Source organism: Vipera ursinii (assembly GCF_947247035.1).
Source record: "Vipera ursinii genome assembly, chromosome: Z".
In the NCBI taxonomy this organism is placed as follows: Eukaryota; Metazoa; Chordata; class Lepidosauria; order Squamata; family Viperidae; genus Vipera; species Vipera ursinii.
Window position 1 is genome coordinate 111,999,796 of NC_139517.1, and position 17,710 is coordinate 112,017,505.

The 17,710-nt window shown below is 34.6% G+C and overlaps 1 protein-coding gene across 4 annotated transcripts in view; it reads right to left on the minus strand.

Annotated features, from left to right (window-relative positions):
• NRP1 (neuropilin 1) overlaps positions 1 to 17,710 on the minus strand; it is a gene marked incomplete at its 3' end in the record, with an annotated part of 145,948 nt that overhangs the window by 76,133 nt on the left and 52,105 nt on the right. For all 4 annotated transcript variants that reach the window (XM_083378345.1, XM_083378346.1, XM_083378344.1 and 1 more), the window contains exons 3-4: positions 15,767 to 15,948; positions 11,128 to 11,355 (exon numbers count right to left, since the gene is read on the minus strand). In XM_083378345.1, coding sequence (XP_083234471.1) covers positions 11,128 to 11,355; positions 15,767 to 15,948 — 410 coding nt within the window. The remainder of the gene's footprint in view (positions 1 to 11,127; positions 11,356 to 15,766; positions 15,949 to 17,710) is intronic.

Below are 17,710 nucleotides of genomic sequence, written 5' to 3' on the forward strand. Positions count from 1 at the left end.
TTTTGCCCAATTGGCTTAATTATAAACTTAGCAGTTCCGCTTAGAACAGATACATTAAAGTCCAGGAGGAAATATGAAAATCTGTGATTCAAATTCCAATTGGTGTTTTTTGCAATAGGATAAGTATCTATGCTTTATTAAGGGAGAGGGGCACGTAATTGACAGTTGAACAAAACGTGAGCAATATTTTCGATGGCTGGGGTACCACATATGCATTCCTCTCCATGATATGCCAAATGGTGGAAGAACATGGAGTACAACAACTCAAATCTTGCTTCCGAATAGACCCTCCTTAAAAATCACAATGAATATAATAAAAATTTTGTATTTAGGTGATAACAAACATACACACAGTTACATCAGTTTTTTTAGTTGACTTAGTTTACTTTGGATTCAATCAGATTATAGTATTTATCATTTCCTTTTCATAGTGATTTTATCTGGATCTAAAATGGAATAAGTGGAAACCCAACTGATTATTATGAAGAATTTGATGATACAGATAACCCTGGTTTAATGACCATCCACTTAGCAAAGTTATGATTGACTTTCTCAGAGCTAGTTACAATGTTCTGGAGTTCTGACTGCCACTCCCACCCCATGGTACATGATCATATATTGGGTCCTTAGCAACTGGTTCAAAGTTATGGACATTTGCAGTATCCCATGGTCATGTGATCACATGTTTCATCATTTAATTCCATTTTCTGGCATTTTAATGCTCATTGATTGCCACATTTGCTTAGCTTTGGTGACTGCTTATGACTGCAACATTAAATAATACTAATAACTTTTATTGTTTTCAATCTATTTATCCATAAATTTGTGCATCTGTGTTACATTCTGAAACTAGTTTATAATGCTCATGGATGTCTGTAAGATATGGTTAATAAAAGAAAAAGGAAGATGGTGGCAATGATGATGTCATTGAAGCTCTGCCTGTTTTTATACCTCTACTGTGGGGTTTGCATTAGCTTCCTACTAGCTTCCAAGTGTAATTTAAATACTACTATTAACTGATCAAATACTTTATGGTTTGGCATCTGTTTATCTGTAGGATAGCCATCCTTATGCCAACATTACTAGGAGAAGATCCATTGTTCCCATTTTGGGGAGGTAAATAAAGCCAAAGTCTAAAAGTGCCATTTTTCAGTGATCGTCCTTTGGAATAATTTTCTTTTCCAATATTTATTTGTATTGAAACTCCTCTGCCTTCCAGCAAAAAAAACTGAAGATGGAATTTTTCCTCAGGCTTTGCAGGCTTGATATCTTAACTTTGGTTTAGGTTTTAAGTTTTTTTATATCTGTTGTATTTTATACCTAGGTAGCTAACAAGAGTGCAAATTTGGTAAATAAATAAATCTGTTCTGAATTAGCATTCCCTGGAATTCTGGGAGTTAAAATCCACACATCTTAAACTTGTCAAGTTGAAAAGCCCTAGCCCTATCAATGTTTTGTAGCTTCAAGCTTGCCTCTTTTGCTCATGTTATGTGCCACCAAACAAATTATTCACATTCAGTATGAAATATTTCCATTCCATTACGATAATAATCTTAGAGGTATTCACTGAAGATATATGCCAGTGAACTAGCCTCTGGAAGCTAGGAACAACAAATCTTTTGCTAGTTAAAACCTATAACAGGATTGGCTAAAGCTCCTAAGCCTAAGAGCCTCTTAACCACAATTTCCATATGGCTGGGAGCCAAACACTACACAGATTCTGTTCCTTCCCTGTCATCATTTCTCCACTCTCAAGAATTAAATCAATATACTTGTTCCTTCTCTCTCAACAGCTTTACCCATAAAGCCTGATTTCCCTTCACAACTTCTCTTCAAACTATCCAGTAACCTTTCCAAAATAATCCTTTATGTTTCCTCCTTCTTGTGACCCATCATCTGCTTTCATTTTTTTTTGTCTTGTCAGATCTCCTTCACTGGGTGGAACTCTTATAAATATTCACAAATTTTACCAAATGCAACCTAATGCTTTCTATTCTAATGGCAACGGTTTGGGCCATGATTTAGCACAGTTTGTTCTCCATGTAGTAAGTAAAACAACAAAAACAATACATGCCTCTATTAACAATGCCAGGTCCCATTCCTATTTCTATACATCATGGGTGTCAAACTGGCGGCACACAGGCTGGATGTGTCACATGCAGGCCACATCCACCCTGGCTCTGCAAGGGCAAAAATGTCACGATACACGATATGTCACATGATGTGATCGAGTTTGACACCTGTGCTATACAACATTGTTTATTTGTAACAATTCATCTACCATGAATAAATCTAATTATTATGTCAAAAAACTTATACACCTTTTAAATATGAAAAAAAAAGTCTGAGTTGTTTTTTTAATGCTAATTAAATACGAATGTTTTTAACATTTTACAGTTAGCTAAGTTGCACTTGGGGACGCGGTGGCTCAGTGGGTTAGGACGCTGAACTTGTCGATCAGAAGGCGGCAGTTTGGTGGGTCGAATCCCGAGTGCCGCGTAGCAGAGTGAGCGCCTGTTACTCGTCCCAGCTTCTGCCAACCTAGCAGTTCGAAAGCACGTAAAAATGCAAGTAGAAAAATAGGGACCACTACGGTGGGAAGGTAACATCGTTCCGTGCGCCTTTGGCGTCTAGTCATGCCGGCCACATGACCACGGAGACGTCCTCGGACAAGCGCTGGCTCTTCGGCTATGAAACGGAGATGAGCACCGCCCCCTAGAGTCGGAAACGACTAGCACGCATGTGCGGGGGAACCTTTACCTTTAAGTTGCACTAATTTTGAACAAACCATCCAAAACCATAAGCCAACTTTTTTTATTGTTTTCAAATATATTTACTCAATTCAAAATGGCAGTTCAAAATCACAGTCAGCATGCTACTTGCAACAGGTGAATACAATACTGACCATTTATTATTAAACTGGAATCAGGGATGCTAGTTTTATGTCTTTGACTCCTGAACACTACATGGACAAATCTCTGCAATTTTCTTGATAACAGTTTTGGAAATGATGTGCCATTGTCTTTTTCCTGTGGCAGAGTGGGAATGGCTGGCCCAAAGTAAACAGCTGGCTTTGTGCATAGGCAGTACCAGAACTTCACAAGCCTTTAATCACTACATAAAAAGGGCTTGCTGTGTAATAGCTATGAATAAAAAAAAATATTTTGCAAAAAATGCAAAATATTATACAATCTTAAGAAAAAGCAGAGAAAGAGACTTGGTTGAAGAGAAAAATTTTGGCTGATATGTGGCACTTGTTTTTGCCAGCTGAATAGCACTTAGACTTATATAATGCTTTATAGTGCTTTACAGTCCTCTCTACGGACTCAGCATATTAGCCCCACAAAATCTGAGTCTTCTTTTTACCAACCTCAGAAGGATGGAAGGCTGAGTTATCCTTGAGCTCGTCAGAATTGAATGAGTTGAATTAGCCTGCAATACTGCATTCTAACCACTGTGCCACTACGGCTCTGAATAATTTGCTAACCCTGGACTATTTTGACAGGAGAATTTTTTTTCACTCTGACTCATTTTTCTCTTAATTCTATGCTTGAGTCATTCATATGCATCTATGTGCATATAAACAATATATAGAAATTTTTGTGCTTTAACGTACGTGGGACTAGCCAGTATCCAGCCTTCTCCTCTCATTGTATTTCTGCCTTCTGTTCAATGAACCAGTATCTGCATTTAGCACTTTTTCACTAAATCTTTTCATCGCTGTAGTCACTGAGTTTAATTAGGGGGAAAAAGGAGTCTTGCTAAATTGTACTGCAGTACTTATTCTGATTACTTGATGGACACATCCATGTTTTATTGGTAGTATGAGTGATTTGCCACTGCCTTCTTTTATAGTTTCTAGGCTATAGATCTGATATTCTCTGCAAGAAAGTTTTCTTTAAGTGGTAAAACCAAACTCATTGAAGCTAATTCAAAGTAAATCCTGCCTTTATAAATTAATTATAATACATACTAGGCAAATTGAATTTTAATTCATTTGAATATGTTTGTCAGTTTTCACAGTTCAGTTTGTTTCCTGTATAACTATGTACATTCAGCCGATGAAAATCTTGTAGAATATCATATTAAAAGGTAAGAGATTTTATTACACAACATGTAAGTCTATTGTACTGAGATAATGCAATATTGATTTGACTTGAGCAGGATGAAAACAGTTTTTTTTAAAATCTTTCTACATAAATACAGAGCATGCTTGAAAATATCTCTTTTTATTTTCAATTTCAGGCTCCCAAACCCTTGCAAGTGACAATAAATTACTTAATGCAGTGTAAAAGGTGACCAAACTCAGATGATTCACTGCAGGGAAAATGTCTTGACCAATAATTTATGAGATTATATCACTACTTGCTTAGCTAGTATGTGTCAGTCTTTTCTGAAAGCTGCTATTAATCCTTCTTTGCCTTGTAATTTGTGAGCCAAAGGTCAGATAGATTTCAGCAGAGCACATTTACTCTTAACTGTTTAAACTGAAATTATAGATTAGCTGGGACCCATTTAAATTACTGCTAAAATTACTACACTTTAAGACACACAGAACGTGGTCTCATTTTTAAAGCATCAATTCTAGAGCTGAAATTTTGTAATTGGGAAATTCTAAATTTTACTTTAGAGACTAGAAAAAGTGAAAAATGCCCTTTTTACATTACTTTGTCTCTTGGTATGAGAAATTAAAACCATAGGAAAAATGATTTCACTGCAGGAAAATAGTCAACCTTAAATACTAGGTGTCTGCCATTAAGGAGCAGGAAATAAACAAAAGACATAGAGTTTGCTCATTGTGGTTGTATGTCATTACAATTGTAAAACTGGTCAGTCACAAGACTGACCTGATTTTTCAACCTATGTTGTGGCAGTTGTTAAGCAAACAAGGCAGTTTTAAGCAAATGCCATTGTTGTTATATGAACCAATGGTTCATTATAGACACGGTTTTGCCAAAAACAGGAAGAACGATGGTAAAACCATAGTAAAACATAGTCTCATGACTGTGAGATGCTGCAAATGGCCATAAAGGTGGCCATGTTGTCAGGCAGTCAAATTTGATCATGTGACTGCAGGTTTGGCCTCACCACCAGAACTTTGAATCCGAGCTGTAAGTCCTCTTTTTGGGGGGTTGGTCATAACTTCAAATGGTTGCTAAGTGACCAGTTGTAAATCAAGGAATTCCTATATATCTGCACTCCTGTGAGCTCTGAAGCACATTTTAGAGACAGACTCCAAAATGCTGCATAAACCTATAAATCACATGTCTGGTGTTCTAAAAGCTAAGCAATTGAATGACACTTTGGAGATTTCACACAGGCATAATCCAATTGCTGGAATAAGATGAAGCTGCTATTATGTGTTCTATTAAAATAAATGGAAATATGACAAATCTAATAGGCGTAGGTTGTTCAATGCATCTCTCCCTCATCCATTATGTTGTTTCCTTCTCTGAAATGAAAAAAACCAAATCACTTTTATGGAGTACTATCTTTCTGTCCTTTCATCTTTACAACTTGTATCTCTAAGATTTCTGATTAAATAGTGGGATGGCTGATATCCAGAAAATGTTTTATGAAATGAATTTATTGGCAATGGCATGTTAAAAGCAGATTATATACTAACAAAGAAGATGTACATGGATGTTGACCTCAGAAATGTCATTTTCGAGGTTACGTATCACTTTGTGGCATTGACTTGAGCTACTTGCAAGAAATGTTATTAATGAATTGATTTAGGCGTGCTGTTCAGTAATAAAAGCAAGGAAATATGTTATGAAATATCATATGCCTATCCTTGACAGATGGGAGCCTATCCTATAAAAACTCACACCACAAAAAACAGAAAAACATATAAATGTTCGATTTTCCAGGATGAGCTTCTCCTGAGCTTTTCTTTGAACATTTTGAAATTCAACATTAATCTTCTACAGCCATAAAAGAGAATACACTCTCTTTGATAAAATACTTTGGCAAAGAGACCATAATCTATGATAGCAAAATATTGTCCAATGTAATATTCATTGTTAATAGGGCTGTCAATGCTACAAAAAGAGTTCAAAAGAATTGCTTTGGAACTTGAGCAGAGTCCTCTCTGTTAATCATTAAAGTAGCTTTGTCTGAAAAAAAAGATACAGCTAATTAAAGTTAATGTAACTCTTAAAGCAGCAGTGTCTTTTTAATCATCTCATGGAAAATTAAAAAATAATAGGCTGTTTTAATGAATAGCAAACTGGTATTGTACTCAGGCTTGTGAAAGGTCTGAATCACTTCCTTCAAATTATTTCTGAACTAGGCACAATCTAGTTGTTCATATACTATTTATGTGCAGTAGATTTATTATCATCAATTAATGGGAAAAATAATATGAGATATTAAATAATGGTTCATATTAAAAAGAGATTTTTATATGCTTAAGCATGCTAAATAATGCACATTTCAAAACTATTATTATCCTTGAAAAGATATAATGTATATAGCTATAGAAGTATATTTTTAAAATGTTTACAACTTAAATAAAGAACATTTTTAATTCAAAGATCGATTAGAAAAACTATAATACTTGAGCATAATAGTTTCAGCTCCATCATTCTCTTGAACCAGAAAATTGCTACCTTAGGGGAAATAACCTTGACACTAATCTCTTGGAAATATTTCAAATAATTTTTATAACTAGTCTTTTTTCCACACATCAATTGCAGTAAAGATTACTGCAGGTATTCACACCATAAACCATTTTTCAACAGAGAAAAGCTAATTATTATATTTAAGGCATAGTTACATATGTTATAAAGCTGTTGCAATGGACAAGTTAAACACTATATAAATGTTTTATTAAAAGTTTGAAAAAAGATAACAGCAAAAAGCTAACAAAGGAAAAGAAGAAAGAAAAAGGCAAAGACAAAAGAAAAAGAGGTAACAAAAGAAGAAAAGAAATATAGCTTCCAGTTTTCTTAGCAGGAAATACAAGCATAAGCATGATTATAAAATTATCTCTTACTCAATAGTTTCAAAAAAGTTCTCTTATTTCTATTATCTTTTCCCCCCCTTAATCATCAAAATCAGAACTCATCATTTCCTTTTTTTACCTATTTCATACAAGAAGTATAGCTTTTTTGTTAGCAATAAATGTAGATGTCTTTAGTTTAGCCATGGCTGCATTGTCATCCTTACCTACCATTCCTGCATTGTGGGTAATGCTGAATTTTTCCACTTTTGAGTATATAATAATTTTGCTGCAATGGTCATATAATAAAACATGAATTTTTTCCCTTTCTGTTCATTACTTCCACAATAAAAGCCTCTGGTTTCACCTTAAAATGTTTTGAATTAGTGAGTGCATTTGTAAACAAAACTGTTTGGCTTTATTACATTTCATCAAATATGATAAAATGTCCCATCCTGTTGTTCACATTTCCACATAAATTTGAAGTACCTTCATACATTCTAGATAATCTTTCTGGTGCCCAATATCAACAGGATATCATTTATAAAAAATTATATAAAAATCTCTTTAAATTTTAACCCTTTCAACCACATAGTTTCCCATTATTCAATTTGTGTACTGTAACCAGATTGTAGCCCATTTTATCATACATAATTTCATTTAATCTTCTTTTGTCTCAAATTTCAACAAAAGTTATACATTTTAACAATATATGTCCATCATTTGCACACAGTTTTATTTCAGATTCAGTGTTAGATTGTTCAAAACTTTAAAGTATTTTATCTACTTTAAATCTTTCTGATAGTTGTGTATGAGGAAATCACTGACAAATATATTTTTAACAGATCTTAATTTGGTTTGATGTATAAAAAATTCTAGCTTATCACAATGTTAACCACTTATGCTTTCTAATCATTTCTTGGCTATAGAATGCTTCTTGCAATGATAGTCACAAAGGTTTTTTCGTTTTTCAAACTAGATCTGAATTTATTTCATATTCTCAGAGTGGCACATCTAACATAATGATTTGTAAAATCTACATTAATTTTAGCTTTGTTGTACCATGCTGTCCATGTTGACAAGTTTAATACTAGACAGTCCTTTAGTTATTGTTTTTCCTGTTGTACCGTTACTAAAAGGGACTTTTGAAACAGGTAGTTGTCGACTTAAGATCACAACTGGGACTGGAACGTCTGCTGTTAAGCTAGGCATTATTAAGTATTTCTGGCCTGATTTTATGATCTATTTTGCCATGGTCATGATGTGAATCACCAAAGTTGTTAAGTAAATCATCTGATCATTAAGTGAATCTGGCTTCCACCCTTTGACATTGCTTGCTGGAAGCTGACTGGGAAAATTGCAAATGGTAATTATGTAATACCAAAACGCTACCATCATTGTAAATATATGCTGGTTGTCAACTGCCCAAATATGGGCAATGTGATTGTGGGGATGGTTATAAGTGTGAGGACTGGCTGTAAGTCACTTTTTGCAATGCCATTATAACTTTGAATGGCTGCTGAATGAACGGTCGTAAGTTGAATACTACCTGTGCATTAATTTAACCTGTAAGTAGATAAGAGTATATGTGTATTATTTTAAAACATATTCCTATTTAAATAATTTATATAAGGCTCTTACAGATATAAAACTATTCCACAAGCTAATCATTGTTTAGTGACTGCTCAGGTAGTGATATTTGCAATTATGACAGTGATGAAAAAGTAACTTTACAAAGTGTACATTTATGGCTTTTCACACTTTGTCACCATCACTTCAGTTAACATATGTTGCCCTGTATAAAAGTGTAAGCACACTTGGATTAATGACTGTTCAATTTAGTGACAGAATTGCTGGTCCAGAATGCAGCTGCTAAAGGAGGCTACCGGTATATCATACATAGATTTATTTCAAGTATGCAAGTTATTACAAAGACAGAAAATTTAGAAAGTTGACTCTAGAAGTTGAAATGATACTACCAAGACAGCTAGTAATAAAGTCTTCATACCATTATGATATCAGGGAGTCGGTGACAATAACATTGCAGGGCTGCCTTTTTTCTGAAAATCTTGATCTACAGTTTTGATTCTGTGTTCTGCTGTCAGAACTGAAGAATGCCAATTAATAACTGAGATTGTCTTTCAATTACTCCAAAAGAGAAATGGGTAGCTGAGGATAGGTGGATATTATCCGTCCCTTTTTTTTTCACCCAAGAGCAAAAGGAAAAGACTAGTCTCTTAATCTGAGCTAAATTTGGGATAGAAAAGAGGAGTTTTGGTCTTTGGAAGAAATCCTAAGGCATTAATTATTCTAGAAATCCTGCAAAGACTATTTGCAAGGTTCTTGCTCTTAATCTGCTTAGTATGTATGAAAACATATTCTTTATCTCAATGAGACTAAGAGAAAACTAAATTCTGGGTAAGCATTTTCTTGTTAAAAAGTGGGCTATAGGAACATAAAGTCCTGCCAGATCAGGCTAAAAACACATCTAATCAAACTTTTGGCCTGACCAGAGAGTTGTCAATCAAGAATCTCAGAAGTATCAACCAGAAAATAATAGCTCTTTTTGACTTATTTCCCTGGAACTGCTGCTTAGAATATGTTGTTGTCTATGATTCAGGAGATAATCACATATTGTAGTCATCAATGCTAATATCCACTGATCTGCCATGAATTTCTCCAGTTCTCTTAAAGTCCTCTAAGACAACTATTAGAATAACTATTCACAATGAATTTCTCAATTTAATAATGTTTTATGGATTTTAGCTGTATTCTCCCTGACTTGGTTTTTAATAGATGATGGCTAAGGACCCAATTTTCCCTTCTCTTTCGCCTCATTGGATGGAAAGTGGATCCATACCTCTTACATTCTAAATCATGTTTCACACTCATTCAGCTTCCTAAAAATAATCCCAATCCACAGTGGTAAGGAAAAAGAGAAAGAATGGGTAGTGTGAACAATGTGTTGGCAACAACTTGCAATTAATAGTTTGTGAAGTGGCAGGTATGAAGGGTGAACAAGGAAAGTGCCTGGAATCATACAGAATATTCTGGAAACCCAGGCCTGGGACAGCAGGAGGAATGGATTTTATGTATATGTATATACTTGAATGCCCAAGAGTATATACAATTCCCCTGAGCCATCTCAGACATAATGGATGATTATAACATTGTATATAATGTTATTGCATATATTTTATACTAATTCCTATACAAAAACATCTCTATAAACAGCTTACAAATATAAAAGCTATAATACAAATAATAGGAAAATCATATACAACAATAAGGAGGGAGGGATATGTAGACAAAAACAAAACCATTTGTCCAGGTTTTGTACAAGAAATACAAAAGAAATTTAAAATATTTAGTACTACAGTGCCTCACAAGCTTCAGGAAAGGACCACTTCAGAAAGTTCAGGGATACCACAGGACCAACCACACCCATTAGTGGCTACAATTTGGCACATGGAGGAAAACCTCCCTTTCAGTTTCAGGGATGGACTGTCCCAAATTCCTAGTGTCCTTTTATATCAAAACCAAAACCTTGATCTTGGTTCAACAGCCAGCTGGTAGCTAATATAATTAACTGTTTGAAAAAACTGTAATGTCTGCCACAATTTGCAACAGCTTCAATTTCGGAGAGTAAAACTAGCTTCCTATAGAACACTTCACAGTAATCTAAGCTTACCAACAGCAGTAGAATAATACCATATATCGTCTCTCCATTAGTGCTAACAACATATAAACTTTATCTCTTTAGCCCACATCAGCAAGAATTTGATGCAAGATCACTATTACAGCACAACTCTATGTTAGTAGGATCAAATGTTGTACCACTCTATAATATATAATTGAATTAACCACGTATCTTCATATTATTATTCTTACAACCTTTTATCATGACCATATTCAACATAGGGTGCTGAATGTCAGCTTAATGACATTAAACTATAAGCAGAATTTCATTTCATTTGATGGACAGCACAGGAAACTCAATACATTTCTGCCTGACTTCTTTTTCCCTTATAAAAGCCTAATGCCTTGAAATCTGAACAGATTTCAAGGTTAATTTTAAAATACTCTCTTATCTCCTAATTTTAATTATATTGATGATTAACCGCACAAGAAACCATGGCAGCAGTAACATCATGGCAGCTATTGGGGGGTGGGAATCTTACCTTCTGGGAAACCCTCCCAGACTTCCAAACGATCGTAACGGCAAAATGCACCTCCTGGTGGATTTGTATCTGGTTCCAATTCAAAACTTTCAAATTCCAGGATAATCTCTGACATCTTTGGTGCAAAGATAATGTAAGTACATTCAAGGCTGTTGGGATATTTTTCAGGGAATCCTGGTGATTTGATCATTCCAGTCATAGATGTGAAGTTTCTGGAGCATTCTGGTCCTGTACCACAAAAGAGACAACAACACATTTCCTTTCTGTAAGAGTTTATACAGCAAGAAAACAAATTATGCCACTTCTCTTTTAAAAACAGTGTGGCTTTTTGGAGAATTGCCCCATGTTAATCCTGTATTAGTCGCACAGTTAATTTGGTCCTAATATTGTACTGATAATTGTACTAGAAGGCAATTCTCATATATTACATGAAGCCTGTTTTTCCATTTCTATCAGAGCAAACTGAAAAAGTAAACTTGTGCCAATTCTGAAATAGAGGGAAAAATTATGACAATGTCATATGGGAACAATGAAAGCGTAAGCTGCAGAAATATTGTCAGCCCAAGGGAAATAATTATAACCCCTTTAAGCTTAAATCTTTAAATCTTCAGGTTGACAGCCCTTTATTGGTAAAACAGAATGTTTTGCAAGAAGAGAGTGTGGTGTTTGGTCGATGGAACAATGGTTTCATATTCCTAGAGCAGTGGCTCAGTAAGTCTGCCAGATGTGACCTATGGCTTCTTGACAAACTAGATGTGAAAGGTAATTCGTACTTGTATCAAGGGTGACTGATTCATTCTGAGCTGTGTTGACACAGGTGCACCAGTAAAGTGATGCTGTTAGTGAAGGTATGATAAATTGTTTGATTACTAGCAATGTTGATCAAATCAAACTAACTTTGGTATTGTGCAAAGCAATTACACAAAAGCCTAATTCTATTATAGGGCTACAAACTCTCCATATGGATGGACAATGTCCACTGCCCATGTGACTTCTAATTTCTTTACAAAAGTAACTTCTTCTGATGCAATTACATCAGAAAAGATAAACATCTGTCCTAAGCATTGATTCTCACACATCAACAGTGGTGCAGACATGTATACAGGAAGATGCCATTCCTATAACTGGCAACAAGATGGTTTGAAAAAACGTCTCCATATGGGAATGAATGAGAATCTGTTTCCAAATCTGATGGCTATCAGGATAATTCCCTGCTGTGTTGCAAATTCATTCATTCATTCACTCATTCACTTCACTCACTTACTCGCTCATTCTCTCACTCTCATTTATAAAACCATGCGATTCAAGTGACCCTGAAGCATACAAGAGGGGAAAAAATCCTTCTACAACAAACACAATATAAGGACAAAAATTATAATTCATTAAAGTCAACTAAAACATAAAATGGTAACCTGACCAAAATACATTGCAACTATTCAGTTGGAACTCTACTCAACCTAACTCAAAGGCCTAGGAGAAAAGCCAGGTCTTGATTGCCTTTCTAAAGGTTTGCAAGCCTGGGGTCAACTATATTACTTGAAACAAATTGTTCCAAAAAGAGGATACCACTGAATTCCACAAATATATTAGAAAATTAATCTTTCCTTTCTCAGATGTAATCTTTAGAAAATCACTTTCTTGCTATTGGATTTCCATTCATACACCAAGGTAGTTTCAAAATAAGATAAATCTGATATGTCTCATAACAATACAGACTGGGATGATGGATATTGCAGGCTAATATATCTGGACTCTGCCAAGTTTGGAAATGCTGTTTTATAGCTCTCTTCCCCCTCCCCCTCTCTGGAATGCAAGAAAATTTATTTCCTTCTTCCTTCCTTCCTTCCTTCCTTCCTTCCTTCCTCCCTCCCTCCCTCCTTCCCTCCCTCCCTCCCTCCGACAATTAAAAGTTTAATGAAAGCTAATCTAATCAACTGGTCATATTTATCTATTCATAGATAAAAGCAGTGGTGGGATTCATATATGTGAACAACCGGTTCTCTGTGTGGATGCCATTTCTGGAAGTCCGTACTGGGCCTGGGCAACAAAAAATTAGCTACCGGTTCTGCCGGTGCGAACCAGCTGAATCCCACCACTGGATAAAAGTAATGACTCAAAAGACATCTAGTCTATTGCATATGTTTATAAATAAATTCACAACATGCAATGGTGTAAAATAATTCAGAACATGCTGCATCCTACCTACTTGGCTACTATCACATCAATCCAAAGTTATCAAATAACAGAAAAGAATTAGTTCATATTTGTTTCATTTTTGCTTAGTGTCAGAGATGCATCAAGTATTTGTTTTCAATATATTTTGCCCTATTTTTGTAAGCTTAGTAAAGGAAAACAAATCTTGATCATATTTGATTACAGCTATCTTCATAGACACATCCATATTGATACTTCAACAATACATTTATGGTATATCCCTGCTTTCCTTAGTTTGTTTTTTGGCACTTCCTTTTATAGTCAGGCAGGGTAAAATTATGAGGGGTCTTTGGTGCTCTCTGAGCTTGCTTGTTTTATTGCATACATTTCATTACCCAACTAGGTAACATCATCAGTGCTAGTCCAAACATACCAAGTCCTCCTTCCTTTTGCTATTTTCCCCTCAAGAATAACATGGTGAGGTGAGTTGGACTGAGAAAGAGCAATTGGCTCAAAGTCACTCAGCTAGCTTTGGACAAAGTGGAAATAAAACCTCTGCTTTTTAGCCTACTGCCTTAACTACTACAGTATATCAAACTTAACCACCAAACCAAAATGGTTTTACCGCAACCGTAATTCTCAGACCACACACGTGCATGGGAACTTCTTCATTTCTGAACATAGAAATAGCATTTCCACTGTGACATACTATGGCATAAACCTGAATTAATATTACTTTGGGGGGCAATAACTGTAAATATTCTGACCTTTGAGTGTGCAAGTTGTCATTTATAATTTTGCCTTAATGTAACTAATGCCTTTCAGAAGGAAATTTAAGGCATCATACAAGGAAATCAATAAAGGGAACTGTTGAGTGTCACTAAGATATCAAGGAAAAAAAGCTGTACTGAAAATGCAAATTGTACTTTCTGCAAATTGCTGGTTTGGGAGACCCTTCTTTAGATCTTTATGCACTGTGGCCTTAAAATATCATTTAGACAGACCAATCAACAAGAGAACCAATCAGCTGCTCAGAATTCAAAGATAGCACCAAACAAGCAATCATATGACCAGCTGATGACACTGGCACACAAAAGACATGAGCTAAGGAGAATAGGACAAGAAAATCCTGCTGATGATGTTACATAGTTTGGTAACAAAATGTTCAGAAATCATATTGAAACAAGCCTGGAGAAAAAACCACAGCCAAAATCTAAAACCCGAATTACAATAATTTTCTATTATTTCAAGATCATTGTTTAATTGGTACAGTGCTAACTACCCAACTTGTTAGGTACCAACATGTTTTGTCGTGGAAGCAAAATCTTTCTATACAAATTAACATCTTGGAATAGAATAGAATGCTGTTTTTACTTTATTCATTATCTAGTTTGTTCAGAATAAGTTCCTAGATGCCAAATATTTCTTCAATCTGCATCCAACCAAAGATAAGGCTTATTCCAAAAGTGACTGTGGTCTTTACTCACAAGATTACTTCAAAAAGAATTTGACCATGGGATAGAGGCCTTTTGCCAGTCTTTGTCTCAGCAGAAACCCTCCCACATCCCATTCATGTGGCATTTTGTTTACAAAAAATGTTTGCATTCATCTGTCTTCACTGAAATAAATCAGGTGGTGTTTGAAGCCTGTGTCATTGCACTCTTTTTAGGAGCAAATGTTTTAAAATATTCTGATATTCTACATACCATCCATTCTCAATCCACAATGAATTAACAAAGATTACCATATTGGGAAAAGTATTTGGAATATTATAAAAAGACAGAAAACAAAATCAGCATATTAAAAGTAAAGAAAAAGATGCATTGATTAAGCAGGACTTTCAAATGAAGCTGAAATTAAATGAATTATTTAATTCTGAAATTTTGCATTCAGCAAATATTTAATTAAACAGTTAATGGTAAAAACAAGTTGGGAAACCACAACGTTTGCAAAATCAGCAATAAAATTAAGAATATATTTCTTTCTTTTTCTTTCTCTTTCTCTTATGTTACAAGGTTCAGTTGTTTTATTTACTACTGTTTTGGTGTGCCATTTTTAAATTAAAAAACTTATTAAATTAGAGATATGCATACAAACCAAATTTGTTGATTTACTTATTTAAAATTCAAAAGTTGCCAAATTGATTTTCACCCATGAAGGCTCAAATTATTAACAAAACCTTGTGAACATATTACAGGCAAATAATAGGTAATATTCATCATGACCACCGCTTTCCAGAGTAATAGAATTTTCTATTACGAGAACAGAATGCAAAAAAGAATTATCAGAACAGACCCAAAGTTAGTGACTTGATTCACTGACTTCCATGGTCCTATGAAAGCAATGTTCTAGAAACTAAGTTGACATTAAATGTTCTTTTAATTCCCCTCTTTCCTTGTAACAGTGACCTTCAAATTGAACAATCCTACTGTCAATATTTCATATTAAAAACAATTAGCATGACAAGATTAAGCAGCTTGCTCACCTCTTTTAAAAATTTCATAGCGAATGGAGAAGCCTGCTCCATGAGTTTCATAATCAGAGACAAACTTGATTAAGAGGTATGGTCCTGTAGATATCACAGGTGGGGGGGCAATTTTGCCACAAAATTTTCCCCACACTCGCCCATTTGCACTGTCTCCATCAATCACTTCAACATAATCGTACCTGGTAGATAAATTGAAGCAAAAAAAAAAAACTTTTAACTTCCAGTGAAGGGAAAAAAAAAAGAAAACTAATTAATTTAAGAACCACAGCCATGCAGCACAGATAATGAAGAATAATGCTAGCCTGTTTGGAAGCTGTATTATCCTAAAAGATGAGCGCAAAATGAAAAAAAAATTAAAATGGACTACATCATGTCGGTAGACATCATCTGGCAAGATGAAACTATTAGGAAGAATAGCACCATTATGGTTACAGACAATATCAGCTAAAGTAACCAATTAACAAGAAAAAGGAAATCTCGTGAGCACAATTCTGTATTATTAAATTGGATTCCTTTGTCTATCATGGCATTGTTATCAATACATAATACACTAAATTCTTTTCAAAGGGTAGTGTTCTTGTCTGAATTCTAAAACATCATTTTGGCTTTAATTTTTGTACAATACTTGTATTCTGATATGCAATTCTGCAAGTGTATAGTCCACAGAATAATAAATGGAGTTTCACATATTATGCTACCTTTATTGCTTTGCAGCTTTCTTAATTGTTACACATTTGTGTATTTTTAAACATCATATTACTTAAAATGACTATGGTAATATAAAAATGGATTTTGCATAAGGATTGCTCCATAGAATGGCTTGACTCTGTCTCCTATACACAAGCAAGACACATGTATAAAACAATAAAAAAGGAAATATGCAATAATGAAAATGAAACTCTGCTTCAGCTGCATGAGTATATTAAACAACCCATTTTATCAATCTCAAATGATTGCAAAATAATAAAGGCACATAAAACAGTTTTAAAATATGAACTTGCTTCTTGCCAAATCAACCTGTAGACCATTTAGATTAAAACTGTCTATTCTGGTTTAAGATTGAGATTAAGGGATTATTTTCACAATTATCTAAGAATTTCATAACAGCAGATTATAAGTGAGAATTTATTTTACTAAAGATTAGAGACCCCCAATTATTAACCAAATTTCACATAAACACAAAAATGAAAAGAAAATGCTTACTAAATTTCTGAAACATTAATTGGACACCAAATCTTGAACAATAATAACAGGTAGTAGCATTTATCCTGGCTATTCTTTAAAGGCTAAATCAGTCAGTCCTCATAAATCTTACCAGGAAGCCCCAGAAATGGATACTATACATTGAACAACTTAGAAAAGAAAACATAAATGTCCAGGACCACAGAGACAAAACAAAAGCAACCCACTTTTACACTGATGACAACAAACCCCACAGAGATGTCCATGAAGATATCAGGAGTTAAACCAGACTCCAGAAAAGTTAACCTAGTGTTTCTCAACCTTAGAAATTTTAAGATGTGTGAACTTGAACCCATATTTCCTTAGTTAGCAAGTTAGAGTTGCTAAGGTGAGAAACACTGATCCAACCAGTTATATCTTAAAGAACTCTACTGTACTGTGGAATCTGAATTAATCTCTTTCCTTGATATTGCAGGTTTAACATGATGCTCTAGGCTTTGCACTCTGGTATCTAATACAGATGGATGATGCAAAAGGAAGACAATAAGGGGGAAGAAAAGCTACTTTTCCCTCATATATTTTATCATTACTGCAACTGCTGTTCCCAGCAATTACTGATATAGCAAGTAAAAGAAAGAAAAGAAAGTAGTTGGGGAGAAAGAAAGTAGTTGGCTAGTTGGAATGCTTTTAGGATGGAAAAGGAATTTTGATCTGGAATTTTGAAGATAGGGGAAATAGCCAAACTTTAAAAGATAGATT